The sequence below is a fragment of the Colossoma macropomum genome, unplaced genomic scaffold (genome assembly GCF_904425465.1).
Source record: "Colossoma macropomum unplaced genomic scaffold, Colossoma_macropomum, whole genome shotgun sequence".
NCBI lineage: Eukaryota > Metazoa > Chordata > Actinopteri > Characiformes > Serrasalmidae > Colossoma > Colossoma macropomum.
In genome coordinates, this window is record NW_023494802.1 from 39,860,990 (window position 1) to 39,885,405 (window position 24,416).

Below are 24,416 nucleotides of genomic sequence, written 5' to 3' on the forward strand. Positions count from 1 at the left end.
CTGGGGTCCAAACATCTGAAACCACATTAAAAATCAGGAATGTTTTTCATTTACTTCATGAATTTTGAGTTTCAAATTTAAAACAAAGAAAAGTTGTGACAAATAAAATGAAAGAGACATATTTAAGATTCTACATTTATGGTTTATTATTGAGCTTTTAAGAAAAATCAAAAGAAAATAAACACCTTAGAGAGCCCAATACTCAATTAAGGTTTGCACACAATATTTGATGTGAAATACACAAATAAAAGTGCTCTGTAAAATGTTTGATTGTAGTTACTGCTTAATAAAGTATTAATAATTATCAATAATTAAGTTAATAAGCAGTCATTGAACTGATAGGTTACTGGATTCTGGCTTTTTAAGGTTTAATAAAGGCATAATAATAGACATGTAAAATGATGTGCAAAAGTTTATGATGTATAATAAAGAAAACTTCCCTGAAAAAAGTGCTTCATTTAATCTAATTAACAATTTATTTTTTAATAATGTAGTAAGTGGTTTGTTAATTAGCATCTACTGGCTTGAAAAGGCTTAAAGGAGCATTTTAATGTCTCCTACACTGAAGTGTTACTGAAACTACAGCTTTAATAAATGAACTCTGTTATCAGGTCTCTCAGTGAGAGTTCAGGGCTCAAGGGAATGCAGGTGAAAAGTGCCAGAGAGTACAAAGTTTATGACATTACAGGTCATAAGATGTGCGTGTGTTTGTGTAAAAGTGAATTAGGTACAGGGTGTTCAGGGTGTGTTATGTGGAGCTGGTATAGTGTGTAAAATGTATTTATTTTCAAATTTACTAGATCAAAACACTCAATGTATATTTGTTTGTATGTATGTATGTTCATACATACATACAAACATACATATAAATTGGGGGCAGTCATGGGCTGGAGGTTAGGGAACCAGCCTTGTGACCGGAAGGTCAACGCTTCAATCCCCTGATCCGACAGTATGTGACTGAAGTGTCCCTGAGCAAGGCACCTAACCCCCAACCGCTCCCCGGGTGCCACGGATAGGGCTGCCCACTGCTCCAGGCAAGTGTGCTCGCCACCCCCTAGTGTGTGTTCACTAGTGTGTATGTGGTGTTTCCCATCTGCATAGAGGGTTAAAATGTGGAGGTGAAATTTCCCCATTGTGAGACTAATAAGGGTCACTTCATTTTTACTTTTAATTTTTAAATATTCATCTGTTTTTAGCATATTTGTCACACTTAAATGTTAAACTACCTTTAATATTAGACAAAGATAACATAACTAAACACAAAACGCTATTTTTCAAATGATGATTTTATTTAATGAAGGAAGAATGCTGTTCAGCTCTGCATTGTCCCGATGCAAAAAAGGAATTGCTCCGTTAGCTACTCAATCAACAAGTTACCCAAATTCTATTGATTATTGAAGAGTTGTCAATCTATCTGCCCGCCTGCCTGCCTGCCTATCTACTTACCCATACATGTGTTTTTCTGTCTGTATGGCAAAATACATCAAAGAACACATTATTATTAAATACTCATAACAACTGTGTTAACAATTAACAACACGTGTAACAGCACTGTAACTGGTACTATTGAATTCACTGTTAAAGATGAATTACAGTACTAGTCAGGCCAAAACTTCATAGTAAAGCACTTATTTAGTAGCTCAGCAGATTTCTAAAAGCAAGACAGAGCACCTGCTCTCACCAAATAAATATGATGGTACATATTTGCCTAATGCGCTTAATATTTTTTATCTGGATTATTTTTTTAAAAGAATAGATTTGTGGGGGTCCAAGGATTTATTTTCAAACTGGGAGGGGTCCCTGGCTGTTTAAAGTTTGAGAAAACCTAGGTTACCTCACCTCCTCTGGAATCAAATCAGTCGAACATTTCCACAGTCCTCCACTGGAGGGGGCTGTTGTACTTTCAGTCCAGATCCAGAGGCAGGTTACCTGGACCAGCCTAAGATTTGAGTATGTAAATTCAGGTGTACAGAAATAAGCGAGTTTAATATGAATAAGATACATAAAACTGGTCTGAGATCAACTTAAATGTGCCTGCTAGCCATTTTTAAAAAAACCTAATTTATATCTAACAACTTTCTCTGTAGGAAAACCTAAAGCATTTTAAATTGGAAGGATCCATGAATTAATATTAATAAAACGGACTAATAAGTAACAATATGTTGTTAGATAGTGTTTTGTAGGTTTTGAGTGTTCAACTCAGACTAGACTTTTGCCTGGATTTGTCTGCACAGTTTATCTTCACAGCTTCATGGTGTTTTTAACTTTTTGACCATGAAAATTGGTGATTTATGAAAACTGCTGATTTTAAATCCATCTGATTTTTTTAAGTTTTAAAAAAAAATGATTGCAAAAAAGGAGAGCAGCTCAGAACATGTACCAAAAATGAATCATTGTTCACCTCCAAAGGATTTAAAGAACCTCCAGGTCTCTGACCTCCTAAGAGGTAAGGTATAAACATCTCACTAGTAACGCCCATCGTGACGCAATCCTATAGAAATGGTGTCTCTGTCTCTCTCTCTCTCCTCTCTCTCTCTCTCTCTCTCTCTCCATATAGTCCACATTTTTGCTCCAACTTAACTTGCAATGCATAGTAATAAAGCAAAAATATGGACTGTCTAGGGAGCTCTGAGAACCAGTATGAGAACCACTGTTCTAGACTGTAAGAGAACTCTGTTGTCAGTCTCTGTATGCAGAGAGTTCCTGATGTTGCAACAGTTGCAAATGTTTTCTTTGCTCCTGAACTTTGTCTGCAGTGCTTTAAAAAACTGGAAGGTCTCTGACCTCCTAACAGGTAAGATTATGTCATCTATTTTCTGGTATAAACATCTCACTAGTAACGCCCATCATGACGCAATCCTATAGAAATGGTGGTCTCTCTCTCTCTCTCTCTCTCTCCTCCCTGAACTCCTGGTTAAAAGGATTGAGCAACTGAGCTCTCCTGCACTTCTCTCAGAATGGAGTCTGTGCTGAAATATCTGGACTGGACGTCAGCGGGCTTGGCCCTGCTGGGTGGTCTGCTCTCTCTGCTTCTCCTGGAGATCTTCAGGTTGAACTCCTCCAGGAGCCGAAGCCCCCCTGGACCCAAACCACTGCCCTTTGTGGGTAACCTGCCCCAGCTCTCAAAGGATCGAATGGCCTTCATCAGATCGGTCAGTTCCCTGGTGATGTGGTATATTCACTTTTTCCTCTTTTTGATATGCATAATTGATTTGCAATTTAATATAGCTTTGAAAATGCAAAAAAAAGGTCCTTGGAGAAAACTGCTGTTGTGTCTACCAGAAGTACAGTGCTAAGCCTTCTTAGTCTGCATTCTGCATTTAGGTTGTGAAATGCAAACTTTACAAGTGCAAAGGTCACCAAAGTATACGCAACCAAATGCTACCTTTTCTCTGCTATCTATGCTGACATGCTCAATGTGGCTCCTTAGGCCTGTTACAAGACATCTACAAGAAACCATGTAACTGTCTCTCCATATAACTGTGACAGTGAAGGGGACTTGAAGAGGGCTGCATCTAACCTTGTCTTTTCAGTTATCTGATTAGTTTAAAGCAAATAGCTAAGTTGTACCTGAAGCCAGTGGTATGTTTATGGCTGATGTACAGGACCTAGGCTCACAGCCTTTCTTTTCCCAGAAGGGAGGGTTTGGAGAAATTGATCCATGGCCAGTTTCTCTATGATTGCCCCTGGAAGTAGCCATCTGACACTCTCAGGAACCTCTTTATCTGCTTCCTTAGAGGCACCTCTGTTCAGAATCGTAAGTGGTGGTACATCACAAAAGTCATGTTTGGAGTCTGGCCACTTTGGGTTACGATCTCAGTTGGTTATATTTTATGACCTGGTCTACCTGAATGGTGAAGCTATAGCTTACTGCAGTTCACTGGTCAGGTGTGGGGCTAAGATGGGCACTGATTATTCCTTTTCATCTACAGTATATATCCAAAAGAAACTGTAGTCACAGTGCAATGAGCACTAGCTAGTATTTAGCTCAATAGAAAATAATTATTTTCCTTAATTTTTCAGATTGATAAAATTCAGTACACAGAAGCGTGTACACATATAAATGTGGATAACCATTTTGAGTGTAACTACCAAGATTTAGTTAGTTTAGCAATACAATACTGATTTGGAAGTCCAGTCATAGTATTCTTCCGTTGCATAACCTTGTTACAGATCTTTCTTGATAGTAGTTTGTGCTCTGATTCAGGATCTCAACAGCTTAACACACTCATTCAGCTAAACTCCTGATGGTCCTGATTTTTTTTTTTTAATCTCTGTTGCTTTTGACACAGTCAGCCACAAGATTCTCCAAACATTGCAACCACCACCTTTGCACATTGGAATCAGTGCCTTTGCATGGAATTGGTTTGAGTGTGATCCCTGAAGGGATGTTGTTATTAGGTAACACTGACGGGGTCCACATCCACTATATGCACACTCTTCATGTGTGTTTAACAAAGCTGTGTGCTGGGTCCTCTTCTCTTTTCTCTTTACACTTAATACTTTACCGATGTAACATCTTGTTAACAGCATTTGATACCACCGTTATGCAGATGACTCAGAACTAATTCTTTCCACCTCCAATCATTCATTGCAGTTCACCATCCAGCAAGGAGCTGCTATACATCCCTGGGTCCTGTGATCTTGCCATGTCCTTTAAACATTTATTGGTCATTCCATCTGAAGATGCACAAAGCCTTGGTGTCACTGTAGATGGCCAGTTATGATTCTTTGCTCATATTGCAAAGCTGCCTCAGTCATACAGGTTTCTCCTCTAAAACATTTGGAGGTTTCTACACTTTCTCTCTACATAGGCCCTCAGGTGCTTGTTCAATGTCTTATCCTCTCAAGGCTTGAATATCAAGCCAAAATGAGCCTGCCCCTCAATACCTGATTTTAAAAGTCCATACCGTGTACTGTTTGAGCTTGAAATATGGCTTGGCTTGTCCCATTATATTTAAAGATGCTTGGAGGACAAGCTTCAAGACCAGCCACCCATGTGGTGGAATGAATTTCTGCTGGCTTTCCCTCACTGTCTCTAAATGCTGAAAGAAGACCTCTCTCTATGTAAAGCATGTAAACGACCATCTATCTGAACTTCTTAAAATTTGCAGTGGAAATGTCTCATTTCTATATATGTATCTTTGTCTAGGTAACAGTTCTCATTTCCAACAGTAATTTAGTTCAAGGGTGTTTTTGGACTCCTATATTTCACTATCTAAGGAAACATTCTGTGAGTTGCTAAATGCTGGTAAATGCCATAAATGTACATTTGAAAGTCAAAACTGTGATGAATTGATTTAGATTGGTTAGAACAGAGAAAGCTGCTTAATTGTGGAAAGACTAGTTCACTGAAAATACATCTGAAACCAAATGTGGAAACTGCTGCATCAGCACATACACTTGTCTATCCCAAAGTTGTAAGTAGTGTAAACATTTCCACCCCTCCAGTTGCCGAAATATGGTGAGATGTGCTCCATATACCTGAGCAAGAAGCCAACGATCGTACTGAACAACATGCAGCTTGCAAAGGAAGCTTTTGTTCAGAATGGGACCGTGTTTTCTGGGAGGCCTCTTCCACCTTTAGCACAGTGGATCAACAAAGGCTATGGTTAGTGTGGCATGACTTTGATTTACTTTTACTGCTACTTCATTTTTTGAAAGAAATGGGGAACATGTTAGTGTGCTTGTCTTTCTCCAGGGAAAGTTACACCTTCCTATAACTTTTCTGAACCCTTACTGCTTTCTTTTTCTCTCCCTTTACCTGTCTCTGCCTTTCTCAGGTATCATCATGGCCAATTATGGTCACTCTTGGAGGCAGCAGCGCCGCTTTGCTCTGCACACTCTGCGTGACTTTGGTCTGGGAAGGAAAACTGTGGAGGAGCGTGTGGCTGAGGAGGCACATTACCTCATCAAGGAGATGCTCAAACAAGAAGGTAGGTGATGAATAGCTGTATATGCCTTCTTAGTGCAGTTCTGTGGTCAGGTTATCTTTGTCTGATGTATAAATACAATGTTACAATGTCAGGCAGCATTAATTAGAATTAACATATCATATTGTCTGTCATTTGAGATTAGTATTTGTTTCATAGTCAGTAGTTTGTTTCAGAGTAAATTACTGCATGATGAGAGTTTGAATGAATATTTGTTCAAATCAACATTGACAAGTTCATGTTTACTGAGCCCAGTTTTGCCCATCAGACGACTAATACTGAATCTCATGAATATTTAATAAGTCTATAATAATAATAATAATAATAAAATATATAAGTCCTGCTAATAGTAAGACAAGAAGCAATTTTTCAGCTAATAGGTACATAAGTGTTTGATATTGATGATATTTCACAAAAAATCATGTTGGTAGTGTTATGTTTTTGTGCTATTTCCCTCCTCAAACACATTATTCTGCAATTCTTCTCGAAGGAAAACCTTTTTATCCCATCCATCAATTTATGAATGCAGTTTCCAATATAATCTGCTCCATCATCTTTGGAGACCGCTTCGAGTACGACGACAAGCGCTTTGCTAAGCTGCTAGAAATTCTGAATGAAAACGTTCGGTTTGCTGGATCATCTGTGGCTCAGGTAATTACCAGGAACTTTCCAGGTGATGTCATTTTCACAGATCATGTAGAAAAAGCACCAGAGCATGAAACAATATTATTCCAGGTGCTTTTCCTGGTTTCCTGGTATATACCTACAAAGAAATTATACAATGACAAGAAATCCCTGTCATGATGTGTTTGAAGTGCTTACATTAAACAAACTGCAAAATTAATTGAAGCAGTGGAACATGAAAGGTATCATTTATTTATTTTGTTTTTCTTTAGATTTTCAACTTGGTCCCCATTATAAAATACTTTCCAGGGCCGCAACAGAAGATGCGGCGTAATGGCGAAGCCTTACAAAAATTTATCCTTGAAATTGTGGAGGAGCACAAGAAGACTCTGGACCCAGACAACCCCCGGGACTTCACTGATGCCTACTTAATTGAGATGACAAAGGTGAGTGGTCAAACTTCAGGAGATGCTCTTTGTTTTGAAAGCAGTGTAGAAAATGAAGGTTCACTTACTGCTGCACACTTTACAGTTCTCCAGCATACCTATTTTGACCAATAGTTATCTGTGCACTGAAATAACTAGTGTGGTCAAATAATAAAAAATGAATCACAAAAAAAAATAAAAATAAAAAATAAATGACTGGTGTGGATTATTTTCTACATTGATCATTTTCAAGTTGACAATGTGGAGACAGTGGAGTTAAATTTATACTAAATCAATCATTTGAGCAGCCTTCAGTATCATTTGATTGCATCTATGTAGCAGAATTTAAACTTTTCTTGTTTTGAGCAGCAAGAGTCAAAGGAGGACACCACATTCCATGTGGAAAACATGATGAGGACAATCTTTGACCTGTTCATAGCTGGGACAGAAACTACAGCGAATACCCTCAGATGGGGGATCATTTATATGATGGAACACCCTGACGTGCAAGGTACTATTGTTGGGGATCAATACCATTGAACTGATTTCTTTGTACACTAGGTGTGGTGTAAGGAATGGTATTCCTTTTTTTACTTTATGTTTTCACTTGATATTTTTGTAATGACCCAATTGAAACACTGCATATCATATAATTTTTGTGTCCTCTGTGCTTTTTCCCACGCTTGCGTCTGGTTAACCACATCAGAGCGCTGTCATGAAGAGATCGTTCGAGTGCTGGGTTTTGACCGCTCTCCATGCATGAATGACCGAGCACAGCTACCATACACTTGCGCCACTGTTTATGAAATCCAGCGCTATGCCAGCATTGTTCCTCTTGGTGTGTTGCACCAAACCACAGAACCAGCACTGCTACGAGGATACCACCTGCCTATGGTAATGATGGGATAGAGGCATTATAGATTAAGTACATGATGGGTTAAATGGATGGACGTTTGAATGTATGAAAGTCTGAATGTGATGGGAGGATGAATCTTTGGAAGTATGAATGGATGTGTAACCACAGATTAGGGTTAATAAACAAGATGGCTTGAAAACAAGATGAAATTACAAATGCAAAATAGAGAAATTAATACTAATGCATTAAACAAACACTTAAGTTTTCAGATTATTTGAGCCAGACTTAATGAAATGTCATCAAACAACTTTTATCATATCTTGCTGTCTTGCATATTTCACAAATTGCAGAGCAAATTACATCTATTTATACTGGTCTCTTTTCTCTTTATTATGATTAAAAAAACAAAAATGAAAACTTTGAGTGCGTTTCCACTGTTGAAGTCATTTAATTGACATTAATGCACGTTTGTCATTTATTTGTTTCTCTTTCCCATGGCAGGGATCTACAATCATGGTCAACTTAATGGCCATCATGACTGACAAAGAGCACTGGAAGTATCCAGACACGTTCAATCCAGAGAACTTTCTGGATGAAAAAGGACAGTTCTGCAAAAATGATGCCTTTCTGCCATTTTCTCTGGGTGAGTCTGTGCAACAGAGCTTCATGAAAAATGTATTGAGATTTATTTGAGCATCAGCACAGGGGACAGCCAGAGTAGCACTCGTTTTCAGACTGAGAGCTATATGATGCAGACCATCCAACACCGAAAATGTAACTACTCATGATGTAATTGCTGTAAGAGATGAATTACAGTGGTTTTTTTTACAGTGTTGAACTTGCAGCTCTTGAGAGTGAAAAACATTGTGATGAAGCTATAAACACTAGCAAATGATTCAGATCATTACCCTTCCGACCCACTTTCCAGTTTGCCTTTAGAGCAATTTCTTTGCAGATGTCACGCATCTCTCTGGCCTCGATTCACACAAGGACTGCATTTCCCAGAACTCCTTGAGAGATAATGTAGATCCTTTAGAACTACTGAGCATTTCCATTGTGTTTTTGCTTGCCCTTTTGGTTTGTTTGACTCTCTTCTGGATCTCTTTTTGCCTTCTTGCTATTTTGGATCTGACCCACACCAATTCCTTTTGTATTAAAGCCTCTTCTCTTGGATTTTAATGTGAGCGTCTGACTGGGTCTGTCACGTTACAGAATACCTTGCCATCGATGCAGACACCTGATCATGAAGCTCTCCAGAAGGCCGTTACCAATCAGGGTCATATGCTCGGCTAACATGTTACTTACTCTCTAAAAACATTAACTCAACAACAGACAGAACAGCAAATGCAACGCATACAGCTGGTCACCAATGTGAAAGAGCTCACTTCACAACTCCAAGCTCTAGGTATGTCAATTAAGAGGGATAATGTGGCTAATGTGTCCACGCCTGTCAAGATATCTAATTCGTTTTTTTCCGGTTAGCAAGCCTGACAGGTTTGACGGTAATTCAGAGAAGTGCCATGGTTTTCTTCTCCAGTGTGCCATATTCTTTAGTAATTCTCCTCCTAGCTCTGATCAAGCTAAAATTTCTTTCCTAATATCTCAACTGATGGATGGAATGAACCAGCGTTCATAGTGATGTTTCGACAAGGACTAAACCCAGAAATTCTCACAGAGCAAGCTTGTAGGGATGATGATTTAAAACTAGATCGACTTATCTCTCTCACTATCTGGATTGATCAACTTATTCGTGATCGATGACATCCAGGAAACAAGAGAGGAATTAATCCACCAGCCATGCTACCTCAGGAGATTCAAGAGCCAGAAAAAACAGTGCAATGTGAGTCATCCCGTTTGTCGGCCAAGGAGAGACTTTGTTGGTTGAAAGAAAGGCTTTGCTTCTACTGTGGAGATGCTGGTCATGTTCTACGAGACTGTAGTGTCCCGTCCGCACAGATTTAAGGCACCGACCCCTGGAAATATGGTGAGTATTCACACAAAGGGGTTGGTTTCAAAGCCTTTGCTCTTGCCCGTGACTATCTACTGCCAAAATCTCTCCTTTGTCATTCCAGCCCTTTATCGATTCCAGAGCTGAGAAAATTTGTTCATGCAAGACTGGTAGAGCAGCTAAAGATTGCTGTGACGCCTTTGAAGGTTCCCTTATGTATTGCTGTAATGGTTGGAGAGCCCGTGGAACCAGGATCCATCATTCAAGAAACTGAACCTATTAGAACGTGTGCCAGTGCGCTTCACAATTAGCAAATAATCCCCATCTTTCTTGGTTCCTGACGCTCAATAAATACCTGGTCATGCCTTTTGGTTTGTCTAATGCCCCTTCTGTGTTTCAGGCATTCGTAATGATGTTCTGCAAGACGTGATTGGTCATTTTGTTATTGCCTGCATAGACGATATTCTAATTTACTCCCCTGACTTAGATACTCACATAAAACAAGTCTGTTTGGTCCTATAGAGACTTCTAACCTGTATGTAAAGGGAGAGGAATGTGAATTTCATATGCAGCCTGTGTCTTTCTTAGGTTATATAATCAGTCAGAACAGTGTCTTAATGGATGACCACAAGGTGGAAGCGGTCGTGAACTGGCCTCAACCTGCCTCAGTTAAAGAACTGCAGCGTTTCCTGGGTTTTGCTAATTTTTACTGATGCTTTATACATAATTTTAGTAGTAAAGCAGCACCCTTGACAGCCCTCTTAAAGAATGGAGGCATTGGATAGAGGGTACTAATCAACCATTCACTGTTCTGACAAATCATAAAAACCTAGAGTATTTTAGTACTGCAAAATATTAACCCCCGTCCAGCATGCTGGTCTCTGTTCTTTTCCAGGTTTAAATTCAATATTACATATCACCAGAATCTTGCAACACTAAAGCGGATGCACTTTCCAGAATTTACCAGTTTAGAAGAGATCGAGAATGAAGAAACACTAGAGAACATTCTGCCTCCTCACATTAGTATTTCTTCTATTAATTGGGAGATAGATGAGGAGATGGAAACATGGAAATACCTGTACAGTGTCCCTCAGAAAAAAAATGATGCCCTACCACAGTTTAGAGATCGACTTATTACATGGGCTCATTCTTCTTTTATTTCTTGTCATCCAGGTGAACTGGAACCCAACAACCGCTTGCTAATCTGTACTGGTGGGAGACGATTAACAGAGACATACACGCGTTTGTTTCTTCTTGTTTGGTCTGTTCACGATGTAAAACCCCCAGAATGTTGCTGGCCGGTATACTGATGCCCCTGTCCATTCCAAATAGACCCTGGTCTAACATTGCTCTGATTTGTCACTCAGGGCCTTACTATCATACTCAACATAGTGGATCGATTTTCCAGCAGCATAAGATTCGTCCCGTTTTCTGTCATCTCTACAGCTTTTCAGACCGCTGAGACTCCGGTTAATCATGTTTTCGTTTCTATGGCATACCAGAGTATTGTTTCTACTGCAGAACTACTGAGCATTTCTATTGTGTTTTTTGGTTACCCTTTTGGTTTATTGGACCCTCTTTTGGATCTTTCATTTTTGACTTTTGTCTCTGCCCTAGTGGTTATGATTGCTCTGGTTTGCCTTCTTGCTATTTTGGATTTGACCCATGCCTGTACCATGGCGACAATTCTTGGGGATTTCTTTTGTGTTAAAGCCTCTTCTCTTGGATTTTGGATTTTGTCTGACTGAGTCTGTCAGAATTCTGCAGGTTTGCATTCAAAATGCCCTTGTGCTCTTCTGAGTTAGTGATCTAATTACTGACATCTCTGAAAGACAAACATCCCCGGATTTGACATATCCACCTCTCAGAGATTACCAGAACCTTTGGCAGCAGAAAACTGAAACTGTGCTTTTTCATTAGACAGGTTCCAGTTTTATCGTTTTTGGTACCTGTTCATGATTGGTAACACCAAGACCTAATGGTACTAAAGGGGTGTTCTCCTCTGTCCTAACATTAACACTAACACTTTGCATGTGTTGATGTGTTGATGTGTGAGTTGTTGTTTTGTTTTTCATATAATCTAGTCATATTGGTTCCCATTCTAGTCAATATTTGTTTTTGAATGTTCTTTGGAATAACACTCTTAGTGCAGTCAGGCTTTTTCTACACCAAAGAGTATACTATCAGTTTGATGTTGTGATAAACGTCTTTCACTCTTTATCTGAAGCAAGTATCATTCTATCAAAAAATTTGTGAAGAAATCTAAAGAACTTAATTAAATTAAAGTGTCCAAACAATATACAGTGACCACTGTATATGTCAGCCCACAGTAACCAGCCCAAAATATTACTGGCCCACTGGGAATTCTCTGACTCTTTGATTAACCAATCCAGCATTGAGATGATTTCTGTGTATGTGTGTCCTGCAGGTCCGAGGGTGTGTCTGGGTGAGTCTCTAGCAAAGACGGAGCTCTTCATCTTCTTCACCTCTCTGCTCCAGTGCTTAAAGTTCTCATGGCCTCCTGGAGCTCCACGCCCACACATGGACGGCACTGTGGGCGTTGTTCGTTCTCCGTGCCCCTTCAATACAGTCTGCAGCAGCAGAGAGAACACTCACTGAATCAAGTTTGCCCTTTACATGTGAATTGACAACATCTCCTCAGGAGAAGTTCCTCTTCTTTAGCACATCTATTCAATCTCAATAAGAACACATTATCAAGCTCTTTCTTCACACAAGGACCAATGAGTGGTGAATGTGCAATACATGACATTCCAGCGTAATAATAGGCATAATAATTATTTTTTATTCACTTTTCCTAACAAAGGATTTATATGGTTTAAAATGAATGTTGAAAAAAAGGCCAATTCAGCACCTGAAAGCCCAATAATCACTTAAAGGTTGGGCACAAGATTTGATGAGGAAAACACAAACAAAAGCGCTCTGCAAAATGTTTAATTGCTTGTAATTACTCCTTAATAAAGGATTAATTATTAGCTGGCTAATTAGCAGTTACTGAACTGATAGGCTTAATAAAGTCATTATATTTGACACCTAAAATGATGTGCAAAAGCTTTGTATAATACATGAACAAAAATGCTTTGAAAAATACATCCTTCACTCTATTTATTGCTTAACAAAGTAGTAATAAGCAGCCAGTTACAATTAGCAGCTACTGGCCTGTTGAGTCTTAAACAGAGCATTATAATGTCCTCCTACACTGAAGTGTTACTGGAACCACAGCTTTAATAAATGAACTCTGTTATCAGGTCTGAGTTCCAGGCTGAAGGGAATGCAGGTAAAGAGTGACAAAGATTATTACATTACAGGTCACATTACTGTGTGTGTTTGTGTGTGTGTGAACATAAAAGTCAATTAGTTGCAGGATGTTCTATCTATCTATCTATCTATCTATCTATCTATCTATCTATCTATCTATCTATCTATCGTTTAATTCTGGCTCTTTCATTATCCTTTTGTTGGGGTTGTTGCACCCAGTGGCACAGGAAAGGTTGCATGTATAAAGGTAAGGCAAGGCCTGGTAAAGTAAATTAAATAATCAAGAAACTAAAGATTCAACTTTTGAAATGACATTGAGCCTTAGGAGTATTTCTGAACTAGAAACAGCCTGCAAGGAAAAATAAAAACAAAAATCCCAAAGCAAGAATAGAAAGACATTTACCTGGCTACAAAAACTAATTGGAGGCTGGAGACCAACTGGAAGGAACCCCAGATTTTCACACATGCCACATTTTATATTTTCTTCTTTTCCAATATGTTGAAATTAGCAAATACGTGTTAACTGTACATTTATATTGTGTAGACATATGTCAAATTTGTTCCATGCAGAGAATGTATTAACATCTTCACACTTAAAAAAAATAAAGAAAAATTGTGATTTGACCAGGGGTGCCCAAACTTTTATCTGGTTGAGTCTTTGTGTGACCATTCAATTTTTATCCATTATAGATACCAAAGTTCTCATACAGTTCAAATGTAGGCTGTTTCTATAATAGTTAAATCATGGTTATATCATTTTTTATGCAGCATGCATTTTTTTTTCAAGAATTATTCCATTCTTTCAGATATTTTATCCAAGCCTTTTCTCTGTTGCTCTGGGTGGGAATTGGCCATGACTAAATTGGGTAAAAAGAAAAATCTGAAATGTGTATGTCTATAGAGGTACTTACAATGCTGCTACTGCCTTGTGTAGTCTCTAGATCAAATTGTAGGATCTGTTTGCTCACTTCTGCTTAAAGATCTCACTCACCTGCAAAAAAATTGAGGACCTTCTTGCATGTACTGCCTGCTTCAGGTACCACTCTGCCTTTCTATGTTAATTTAAGTTTTACATTTTAAAATCCACTCATGGTGGAAAGATATGTGCAGATTGTTATATAGTAAAATAGTCGCTAAAGTAAACCTAATTTCTTCAGATTTACCACTTTTTACCAACTTACATAACAATTAAATCAGTTAATCATTCAGTCAATTGGTCAATCAATCAAGATGTCTTGATGACCATTTACACTGCAGAAGACAGAAAAGTCAGAAGACATGTTGGATCACTGGTCATTGTGGATTTTAATAAAATGACTATATTTGCACTGTAGACACTGTGACCCCTGGTTCCTTTCACCTCCACTGTAAAGAAATATCAACAACATCTCAACAACTGTTTTATTATAAGCAACTTTGTAAATTTGGTGGAATGAAGAATATATTTCAAGGTTAAAGAAATTCCTCAAAATCTAAAGGTTCTAAGCCACTTAAATATTTTTATTACATACCTTCAATAATTAAGCAGAAACCTTTACTTTCTAGAGTGGTGGTTTTCAGATTGCAGGTTCTTCCACATGGTTCACAATTTTTCTCTAACTTGCAATGCGAGCAGAAAATCTGGAGTGTCTTGGGAGCCCTGAGAACCAGTTTGACAACCACTGTTCTAGAGTGTAAGGGAAGAGTTAAGTTGTCAGTCCCTGTTTGCAGAGAAGTCACACAACATTCCAACAGCTGCAAATGTTTTGTTTGTTCCTGAACTTTGTCTGCAATGCTTCATTACACTGGAAGCTCTCTGACCTCCTAATAGGTAAGATTACTAGATCTGTTTTCAGGTATGAACTTCTCTCTAGTAACGCCCATCATGACGCAATTCTATAGAAATGGTGGAAGGCTGTTTCTCTCTTTCTCTCTCTCTCTCTCTCTCTCTCTCTCTCTCTCTCTCTCTCTCTCCTGGATAAAAGGTATGAGCAACTAAGCTCTCCTGCATTTCTCTCAGAATGGAGTCTGTGCTGAAATATCTGGACTGGACGTCAGTGGTCTTGGCCCTGCTGGGTGGTCTGTTCTCTCTGCTTCTGCTGGAGATCTTCAGGTTGAATTCCTCCAGGAGCCGAAGCCCCCCTGGACCCAAACCACTGCCCTTTGTGGGTAACCTGCCCCAGCTCTCAAAAGATCAATTGGCCTTCATCAGATCGGTCAGTTTCCTTTTTGTTTTTTTTGTTTTTGAGGTGGTATATTCACTGGCATACAACAAATTGACAATTCCCCCATTTAGATACTCATTTTAAGCAGAAAATACATTCATTGATTTGTAATTGAATACAGCCATGAAAATTTAAAAAAGTGTCCTAGGAGCATGTAGAAAACTGACGTTGTGTCTGCCAGAGGTAAAGTGCTGGCATAAGTTCCTTAATTTGCATTCTGCATTTTAACATGTGACACACTCTGCAGTTTCAGACTTACAAAAAGAGCTCAGGTTGTGAAATGCAAGTGCAAAGTTCACCACTGTTTATGTAACACAAATCTACCGTGTCTCTGCTGTCTATCCTGGTGAACGGAGCTCTCTGGATTCTTTTACAAGGCATCTAAAGAGGAACAATGTAACCTTCTCTCTATATCACTGTGACAGTCAAGGGGACATGAAGAGTATTGCATCTCACCTTGGCTCTTCAGTTATCTGATTAGTTAAAAGCAAATGGCTAAGTTGCATTTGAAGTCAGGGGTATGTTTATATCTGATGTGCAGGACCTTTGTTAAATTCTTGGGAAAGCACTGCTCCATCCCAACTTCTCCCAACCCTGATTCTTTAGGCTCACAACCTTTCTTTTCTCAGGAGGGAGAGTTCGGAGAAATCGATCCATGGCCATTCATTCTGAGATTGCCCCTGGAAGTATCCATCCATGACACTCAGGAACTTATTTATCTGCTTCCTCTGTTCAGAATCATCTGTGGTGGCACATCACATGAGTGATGTTTGGAGTCTGGTCACTTAAGATCTCAACTGGTTATATTTCATAGCCTTGTCCATCTGAATAGTAAAGCTACAGCTAGCTGCAGTTCACTGGTCAAGAATGGAGCTAAGATGCACACTCATTCTTCCTTTCCTTCTACAATATATATTCAAAAGCCTCATTGTTGTCACATTAAAATGAGCACTAGCTAATTACTGCCAAGATTTAGATAGTTTAGCAATACAATACTAATTTGGAAGGACAGTCATAGTATTCTTCAGTTGCATAACACTGTTACAGGTCTCTCTTGCCAGTTTGTGCTCTGATTTAGGATCTCAATAGTTCAATAAGCTGAGACTTGCCCTGTCTAGAGTGTGTACAAGCCAACCGGGAGTAACATCATTTATTGCTGTAGCCATTGAGCCACACTCAACTCTGTAAGTCTCAGATTCATGTAACATGCTAGGAAGAGGGTTCAGGGTTTATATAAAGTTAGATTATATAGATCCAAGGATCTGAAGTGTGCTGTAACACACTTAGTTCAACTTAGACACTCTTGTTTCCATAGACAGCATCCTACAGCTACTGACATCCAGTTAACCAAATATCTGGACCCCACTGGCCCCATCCAGTACAGATGTATGAAATCTTGCAGTCCGTTCCTCCTAATCACTTTCCACTCAAACAGCTTTTTCTTTTCAAGTTGTGTACCATCTGGATTCTAGACTGCCAGAGTGGTACCCATTCTAAAGGAGACCACTCAAGACAGCTCTGACATCAGCCATTATTTGTATCTCTCATTTCTTTCCTCCACCATAATCTTTAATGAGTTAAATTGATAATTAGCAAATTTATTTCTCACTCTTAACCAGCTCAAGGATCCCAGCCTGTCTGTCTTCAAACCAGTGCACTCTACAGAAACTTCTCTTGTAGCAAAGAGAAGCTCCACACAGGAAATTCAGCTTAACTCTCAGTGGTCTTGGTTCTTTGTGATCTCTGCAGCATTTAACACAGTCAGCCACAAGATTCTCCAGTCTGTTCTCACCAACATTGGAATCAGCGTCATTGCATGGAATTGGTTTGAGTCCTGTCTCGAGGGATGTTTTATTAGGTAACATTGACAAGGTCTACATCCACTACATGCAGACTCTTCATCTGTGTCCCAAAAGGTTTTGTACTGCGTCCTCTTCTCTTTTCTCCAGTTGCATCTAGGCACATCCGCCTGACATCTAATCATGGAATGCAACCCATTGTCTGAAGATGAATTCCAGCAAGGAAGGGCTTTATATCCCTGGATCCCATGATCTTCCCATCTCCTTATAGCATTAATCAGTCACTCCATCTGAAGATCAAAAATACAGAGGGTTGGTGTAATTGTAGATGGCCGGTTATCATTCTTCAGTCATGTAGGTTTCTCCTCTAAAACACCTGGAGGTTTCTACACTTTCTCTCTACATAGGCCTCTCAGATGCTTGTTCAATATCTTATCATCTTAAGTATCAAATACTAAGCCAAAAATGGACCTGCCCCTAAATAAAAATGCCCTTTTTTAAAAGTCAAAACTTAATCCATACCTAGAGCCTTTTGATCTTCAATTATGGCTTGGCTTGCCCTGCAATATTTAAAGGTGCTTGAAGGAAAAGCTTCAAGACCCTTCTCTGTCCAGGCAACCATGTGGTGGAACAAATTTTTCCTGGCTGTCCCCCGCTGTCTCTAAATGCTGAATAAAGACCTGTCTCCGTGTAAAGCATTTAAATGACCAAGTATTTGAACTTCTTAAATGCCTTCTGTTGCAGTGGAAAACCTTATTTCTGTATTGTTTATCTATTTCAAGATAACAGCTCTCATTTCCAACAGTATCTTGGTTCAAGGGTGTTTTTGTACTCATAGTTTTACTGTCTAATGAAACAATATGTGACTGAAAAACAAAGCACTTTTGAAAGTTGCTATGCATAACTGGGCCTGCTAAATGTAAATTTACAAGTCAGAACTGTGACAAATTGATTCAGATTTATTAGAACAGAAAAGCTGCTGAACTGAGGAAAGACTATAATTCACTGAAAATGCATCTGAAACAAAACATGGAAACTGTTGCATCAGCACATACACTTGTACATTCCAAAGTTGTAGGTAGTGTAAACATTTTCTACCCCTCCAGTTGCCGAAATATGGTGAGATGTGCTCCATATACCTGGGCAAGAAGTCAACAATCGTACTGAACAACATGCAAGTTGCAAAGGAAGCTTTTGTTCAGAATGGGACCGTGTTTTCTGGGAGACCACTTCCACCATTAGCAGAGTGGATCAACAAAGGCTATGGTTAGTCTCACATGACTCATTAACTCATTTGATTTACTTTTACTGTTACTTCGTTTTTTGAAAAAATGGAAAAAACGTTAGTGTGCCATTCCTTCCCCAGGGAAAGTTACACCTTCCTATACCTTTTTTGAACCCTTACTTCTTTCTTTTTATCTCCTTTTACTTCTCTCTGCCCAACACAGGTATCATCATGGCCAATTATGGTCACTCTTGGAGGCAGCAGCGCCGCTTTGCTCTGCACACACTGCGTGACTTTGGTCTGGGAAGGAAAACTGTGGAGGAGCGTGTGGCTGAGGAGGCGGATTACCTCATTAAGGAGATGCTCAAACAAGAAGGCAGGTGATCAATAGCTGTCTATGCCTTCTTAGAGCAGTTCTGAGGCAGGCAGCAGCACTAGAATTACTACATTGTGTTGTCTGTCATTTGAAATTAGTATTTATTTCAATAGTTTTAGTCAATAGTTTGTTTTAGAGTAAATTATTTCCTAATGACATTTTGAATGAATATTTGTTCAAATCAACATTGACAAGTTCATGTTTAATGAGCTCAGTTTTGCCTGTCTTTGTGACTTTTCCCTCATCAAATACATTTTTCTGCAATTCTTCTTAAAGGGAAGCCTTTTTATCCCATCCATCAATTCATGAATGCAGTTTCCAATATAATCTGCTCCATCATCTTTGGAGACCGCTTCGAGTACAACGACGAGCGCTTTGCTAAGCTGCTTGAAATTCTGAATGAAAATGTTCGGTTTGCCGGATCAATTGTGGCGCAGGTAATTACCAGGAGCTTTCCAGGTGATGTTATTTATTTTCACATAGGATGTAGAAAAACCACCACAATACAAAACAATACAATTTATTTTCTAAATTAATTTCAGGTGTTTTCCTAGTTTTCTGCAATATATTAAAAATGACATAATGACAAAAATCCCTGTCATCGTGTGCTTGAAGTGCTTATGTTTAGACAAACTGAGAAATTTAATAAAACAATGGAACTTTAAAGTTTTTAATTTTTTATTTGTTTTCTGCAGATCGTCAACTTGGTCCCCATTTTGATATACTTTCCAGGGCCGCAGCAGAAGATGCTGCGTAATGTTGAAGCTTTAAAAAAATTTATCCTTGAAATTGTGGAGGAGCACAAGAAGACTCTGGATCCAGACAACCCCCAGGACTTCACTGATGCCTACCTGATTGAGATGACCAAGGTGAGAGGTCAAACTTCAGGGGATGCTCTTTGTTTTGAAAGCAGTGTAGAGAATGGAGGGACCCTAACCACTGCACACTTCACAGTCTTCCAGCACACCTATTTTAACTTATCCATATTGTCTGTGCACTCAGAAAACTGGTGTGGATTATTTTCTACATGGATTATTTCCAAGCTGACAATGTGGGACAGTGGAGTTGAAGTTTTCGACTGTAGATTAATCTCAGTCAATCATTTGAGCTGCCTTCACTATCCTTTGGTAGCATCTATGTAACAGAAATGAAACTTTTCTTGTTTTGAGCAGCAAGAGTCAAAGGAAGACTCTACATTCCATGTGGAGAACATGATGAGGTCAATCTTTGACCTGTTCTTGGCTGGGACGGAAACTACAGCAAATACCCTCAGATGGGGCCTCATTTACATGATGGACCATCCTGACGTGCAAGGTACCTATGTTGGTGACCTTATTGACCTGATTTCATTTGTACACTAGGTGTGGTGTAAGGAATGAAATCCTGTTGTTACTTTATATTTTCAATTGATATTTTTGTATTAATAATTTGTTACTGACCCAAAAAGAACATCACCGTCTTGTATGTCCTGTAACATCATCTATGTTTTGTGTCCTCTGTTGCTGACCATGTCAGAGCGCTGTCATGAAGAGATCATTCAGGTGCTGGGGTTTGACCGCTCTCCCTGCATGAATGACCGCCCACAGCTCCCATATACTTGTGCCACTGTTTATGAAATCCAGCGCTATGCTACCATCGTTCCCCTTGGCGTGGTGCACCAAACCACACAACCAGCAGAGCTACGAGGATACCACCTGCCCAAGGTGATGAAGGGATAGAGGGATTGTAGATTGGATACATGAAAGGCTGAATGTTTGGAACTCTTAATAGATGGAGGATTAATCAGTGGAAATATGAATAGTTGTTTAACTACAGAAACAGTGTTACTGGAATAGGTTCTGCCAAAAAAATGACCCAAAGTTTAAGTAAATTAAAAACAAAAATATCACAATTTTGTGGCTTGAAAATGAGACGAAATTAGAAAAGCAAATCAGAGAAATGAATACCAATGTAGTGAATGGGCACGACTTTTCAGATTATTTGAGCCAGACTTAATGAAATGTCATCATGCTTTGCTGTCTTGCATAATTCAGAAATGGTAAAGCAATTCATATGTATTTGTATTCGTCTCTTTTCTTTTTATTATGATTAAAGAAAAATGAAAACTTTGAGTGTACTTCCACTGTTCAAGACATTTCATTGATATTAATGCATATTTGTTATATATTTCTCTTTACCATGGCAGGGATCTGAGATCATGGTCAACTTAACGGCCATCTTAACTGACAAAGAGCACTGGAAAGTATCCAGACACATTCAATCCAGAGAACTTTCTGGATGAAAAAGGACAGTTCTGCAAAAATGACGCCTTTCTGCCGTTCTCTCTGGGTGAGTCTGCTGCTGGTGTTTACCTGAAGATCCAAGTGCATTTATACGAGCATGAGCTTTGCAGACAGCCAGAGAAGTACTTGTTTTCAGACCAACAGCTATGTGATGCAACGCTATATTTTATTGCTTTTGGTACCAGATCATGATTGGTACCCACAGGACCTAATGGTGGGTGTTCTCCTCTGTCCTTGCTAAGACTTTACAACTGAAGCCAATATCAATATAGTGAAGTCTTTAAAGGTGAAAATAAAATCGCCAAGCACAACTATATCAACAGTAAGCTCCCCAGAATGTAAGGTTGAATGGTATGTGTCAGTTTTAATTAGGACTGTTACTTTGCAAAGAGTTTGCTCTGGTGACATAATCTAGTCCCATTTGTTCTCATTCAGGTCCATACTTGTTTTTGAATATTCATTCACCTGGATTTTTTTTCCATACTTTCTCTACATAAGGAATCTATTATCAGTTTGATGTTGGGCAAAAACTCTCTCTTTTTCTCTAAAACAAATGACATTCTGTTAGCATTTGTAAAGAAACCTAGAGAACTTCATTAAATATAACCAATGATTAACGTGGCCACTGTATATGTCAGCCCACAGTAACCAGCCCAAAATATTACTGGTCCACTGGAACTTTTTCCAATTCTTTGATTGACCAATCCGGCAGCATTGTGTTGATTTGTGTGTATGTATGTCCTGCAGGTCCGAGGGTGTGTCTAGGTGAGTCTCTAGCAAAGACAGAGCTCTTCATCTTCTTCACCTCTCTGCTCCAGCGCTTAAAGTTCTCATGGCCTGCTGGAGCTCCACGTCCAAACATGGATGGCACTGTGGGCGTGGTTCGTTCTCCATACCCCTTCGATACCATCTGCAGCAGCAGAGAGACCACTCACTGAATCAAGTTTGCCCTTTACATGTGAATTCTTCAAACTACAAACAACCGGGGTGGATGTACGATTCCTGCTCTTTCAGCATAATAATATGCACAAGTGTTTTTTATACACTTTTCCTAAGTGTGTTTATATGGTTTAAAAAGAATGTTGAAAAAATAGCCAGTTCTATACTTAAATTGTGGCACATATGTCCACATTAAATATCAGTGATTTGTTTTTATTTAAACTTGGAAATCAACTACAACTTCGAGCTGAAATGTTTTTTACAAATGAAGAAAAGAAAGAAAGACAAGTAAAATAAAAAGATTTATTTAAGATTCTGAATTTATGATTTATTATTGAGGTTTTAAGAAGAATCAAAAGAAAACAAGCACCTTATAGGCCACAATAACCAGTTAAAGGTTGGGCACAAGATTTGATGTGAAATACACAAAAGCGCTCTGCAAAATGTTTAATTGTTTGTACTTACTGCTTAATAAAGTAGTAATTACTCCCTAGCTAATTAGCAGTTACTGAACTGATATGCTTAATAAAGCCATAATAGTTGACACCTAAGATGATGTGCAAATGATGTATGATGAATAAAAATGCTCTGAAAAAGACATATATAACATTACAATCTATATATTGTTTAATAAAATAGTAATAAGCACCCAGTTAACTAGCAGCTACTGGCCTGATAAGTCTTAAAAAGATCATTATAATGTCCCATACAATGAAGTGTTACTGAAACCACAGCTTTAATAAATGAACTCTGTTATCAGGTCTCTCAGTGAGAGTTCTGGGTTGAAAGGAATGCAGGGGAAGAGTGACCTTAGAGGTCATATGATGTGTCTGTCTGTATGACAAAATACATGTAACTGGTACTGGTGAATTCACTGATACAGATGGATTACAGTAGTAAAGCTTACATAAATACACATGCATTCATTTTCTACTCATGTAATTACACAGGTGTGTCTTCAGAGCTGTAATAGCATACTTTCTCTTTTGTAATTACACATGTGTAATACATGATACAATGTAATTACTCTCATAATGTAGGTAACAATCAGATAACATCGCTGTTACTATTAGAAGAGTGTTGTTAATAAAATAGCAGTTCATATAATGTAATACTCCTCACCCTGTTACATTGACTGCTGACTGATGATTGCTGTAGTGTTCCAGGTGGTTGCGAGGTAGCTGTCTAGCAAGTCTGGCCAAAATGTCTGAGTAAAATGCTGAGGGCTTCATATTTAGTAGCTCATCAGATTACTAAAAGCAAAATAGCCACATGAAATTTGAGAAGATTATCTGCTCTCAAGAAATAAATATGATGAAACATATTTGCCTCATGTGCTTAATATTTGAATCACTGTATTATCTGTATTAATTTTTAATAGAATAAATCTGTGGGGGTCCATGTATTTATTTCCACACTGGTAGGGGTCCTCGGCTGTATAAAGTTTGAGAACCCATACGCTACCTTAACCTCCTTTGGTTTCGAATCAGTGAAATATTTCCACAGTCCTCCACTGGAGGGCGCTGCTGTGCTTTCAGTCTGGTCCAGAAGCAGTTTAACCTGCACCAGCCTAAGATTTTAGTATTTAAACTCTGGTTTGAGTTCAGCTTAAAGATGCCTGCTAGACATTTTTTAGCACTCTGTGTTTTAAAAACTCATTTACATCAAATTACTTTATGTTTGGGAGAAACGAGACCATTTTAATTTGGAGGAATCTTTTAATTAATATAATGTTAATAACATGGACTAATAAGAAACAATACATTGCTAGACGGTGTTGTGTAAGTTCTGAGCGAGGAGTTCAAACCTGACTTTTGCCTGGGTTTGCCTGCACAGTTTATCTTCACAGCTTCACGGCATTTTTAGCATTTTGACCATGAAAATTTGTAATTATTATTTCATATTAAAACTACTGGTTTGAAGTACATCTCTAACTCCTCCATATTAAGACTGACTGAAATCGCTTCTTATTTGTGTTAGGGGTTTTTTGGTCATTTTTCCAATAGACTCTGGCTGCAGACATGCACTCTCAGACAGATGCACTCTCAGCCCCAGTGATGTCACATGCACATGCACTCTCTGCCACAATGACTTTTGGCTGCTTCTGCTTAGCGATATCATCACTTAATCCATTTTTCGTCCATAACACAGCTAGAGAGTTACATTAAATGCAACTCCCCATTGAAACAAGACATAGAAGCCAGTAAAAGTGTCTGTTGGTTCCTGGTGGTTTTCAGTAGTCACTAATGGTATTCTGTGTTTTCCTGATGGGTTGATATCACAGTGTAAAGGATTCTGATGGTTTAATCAGGTCTTCTGGGACAGATTCCAGATACATTTGTTCGTTTCCTAAAGGCCTCTAATGGCAACTATCAAGCCAATTCCCGTTAGGAAACAAAACCATCAGGTTTTATTCCTAACGGCCCTGCAAACAAAGTTACGTTGTGACAATGTACTGTTTTGGTGCCCACAGCGTCGTCCGCTTGGTGCTTTTCTACATTGTCACAATGTTGAAATGAATTACTCAGA

General features: G+C 38.7%; 1 protein-coding gene and 1 pseudogene across 1 annotated transcript; both read left to right on the top strand.

The window, feature by feature from the left end:
* Window positions 1-2,884: 2,884 nt before the first annotated feature.
* LOC118822208 (cytochrome P450 2H1-like) lies at window positions 2,885-12,843 on the top strand. Its single transcript, XM_036591147.1, has 9 exons — window positions 2,885-3,152; window positions 5,452-5,611; window positions 5,784-5,936; window positions 6,424-6,584; window positions 6,830-7,003; window positions 7,352-7,493; window positions 7,689-7,876; window positions 8,340-8,481; window positions 12,215-12,843. Exons 1-9 carry the CDS (start codon window positions 2,958-2,960, stop codon window positions 12,403-12,405), a joined length of 1,506 nt encoding a protein of 501 aa, XP_036447040.1. The 5' UTR covers window positions 2,885-2,957; the 3' UTR covers window positions 12,406-12,843.
* A 249-nt stretch (window positions 12,844-13,092) lies between these two features.
* On the top strand, window positions 13,093-23,211 carry LOC118822211 (annotated as a pseudogene).
* The last annotated feature ends 1,205 nt before the right edge of the window (window positions 23,212-24,416 follow it).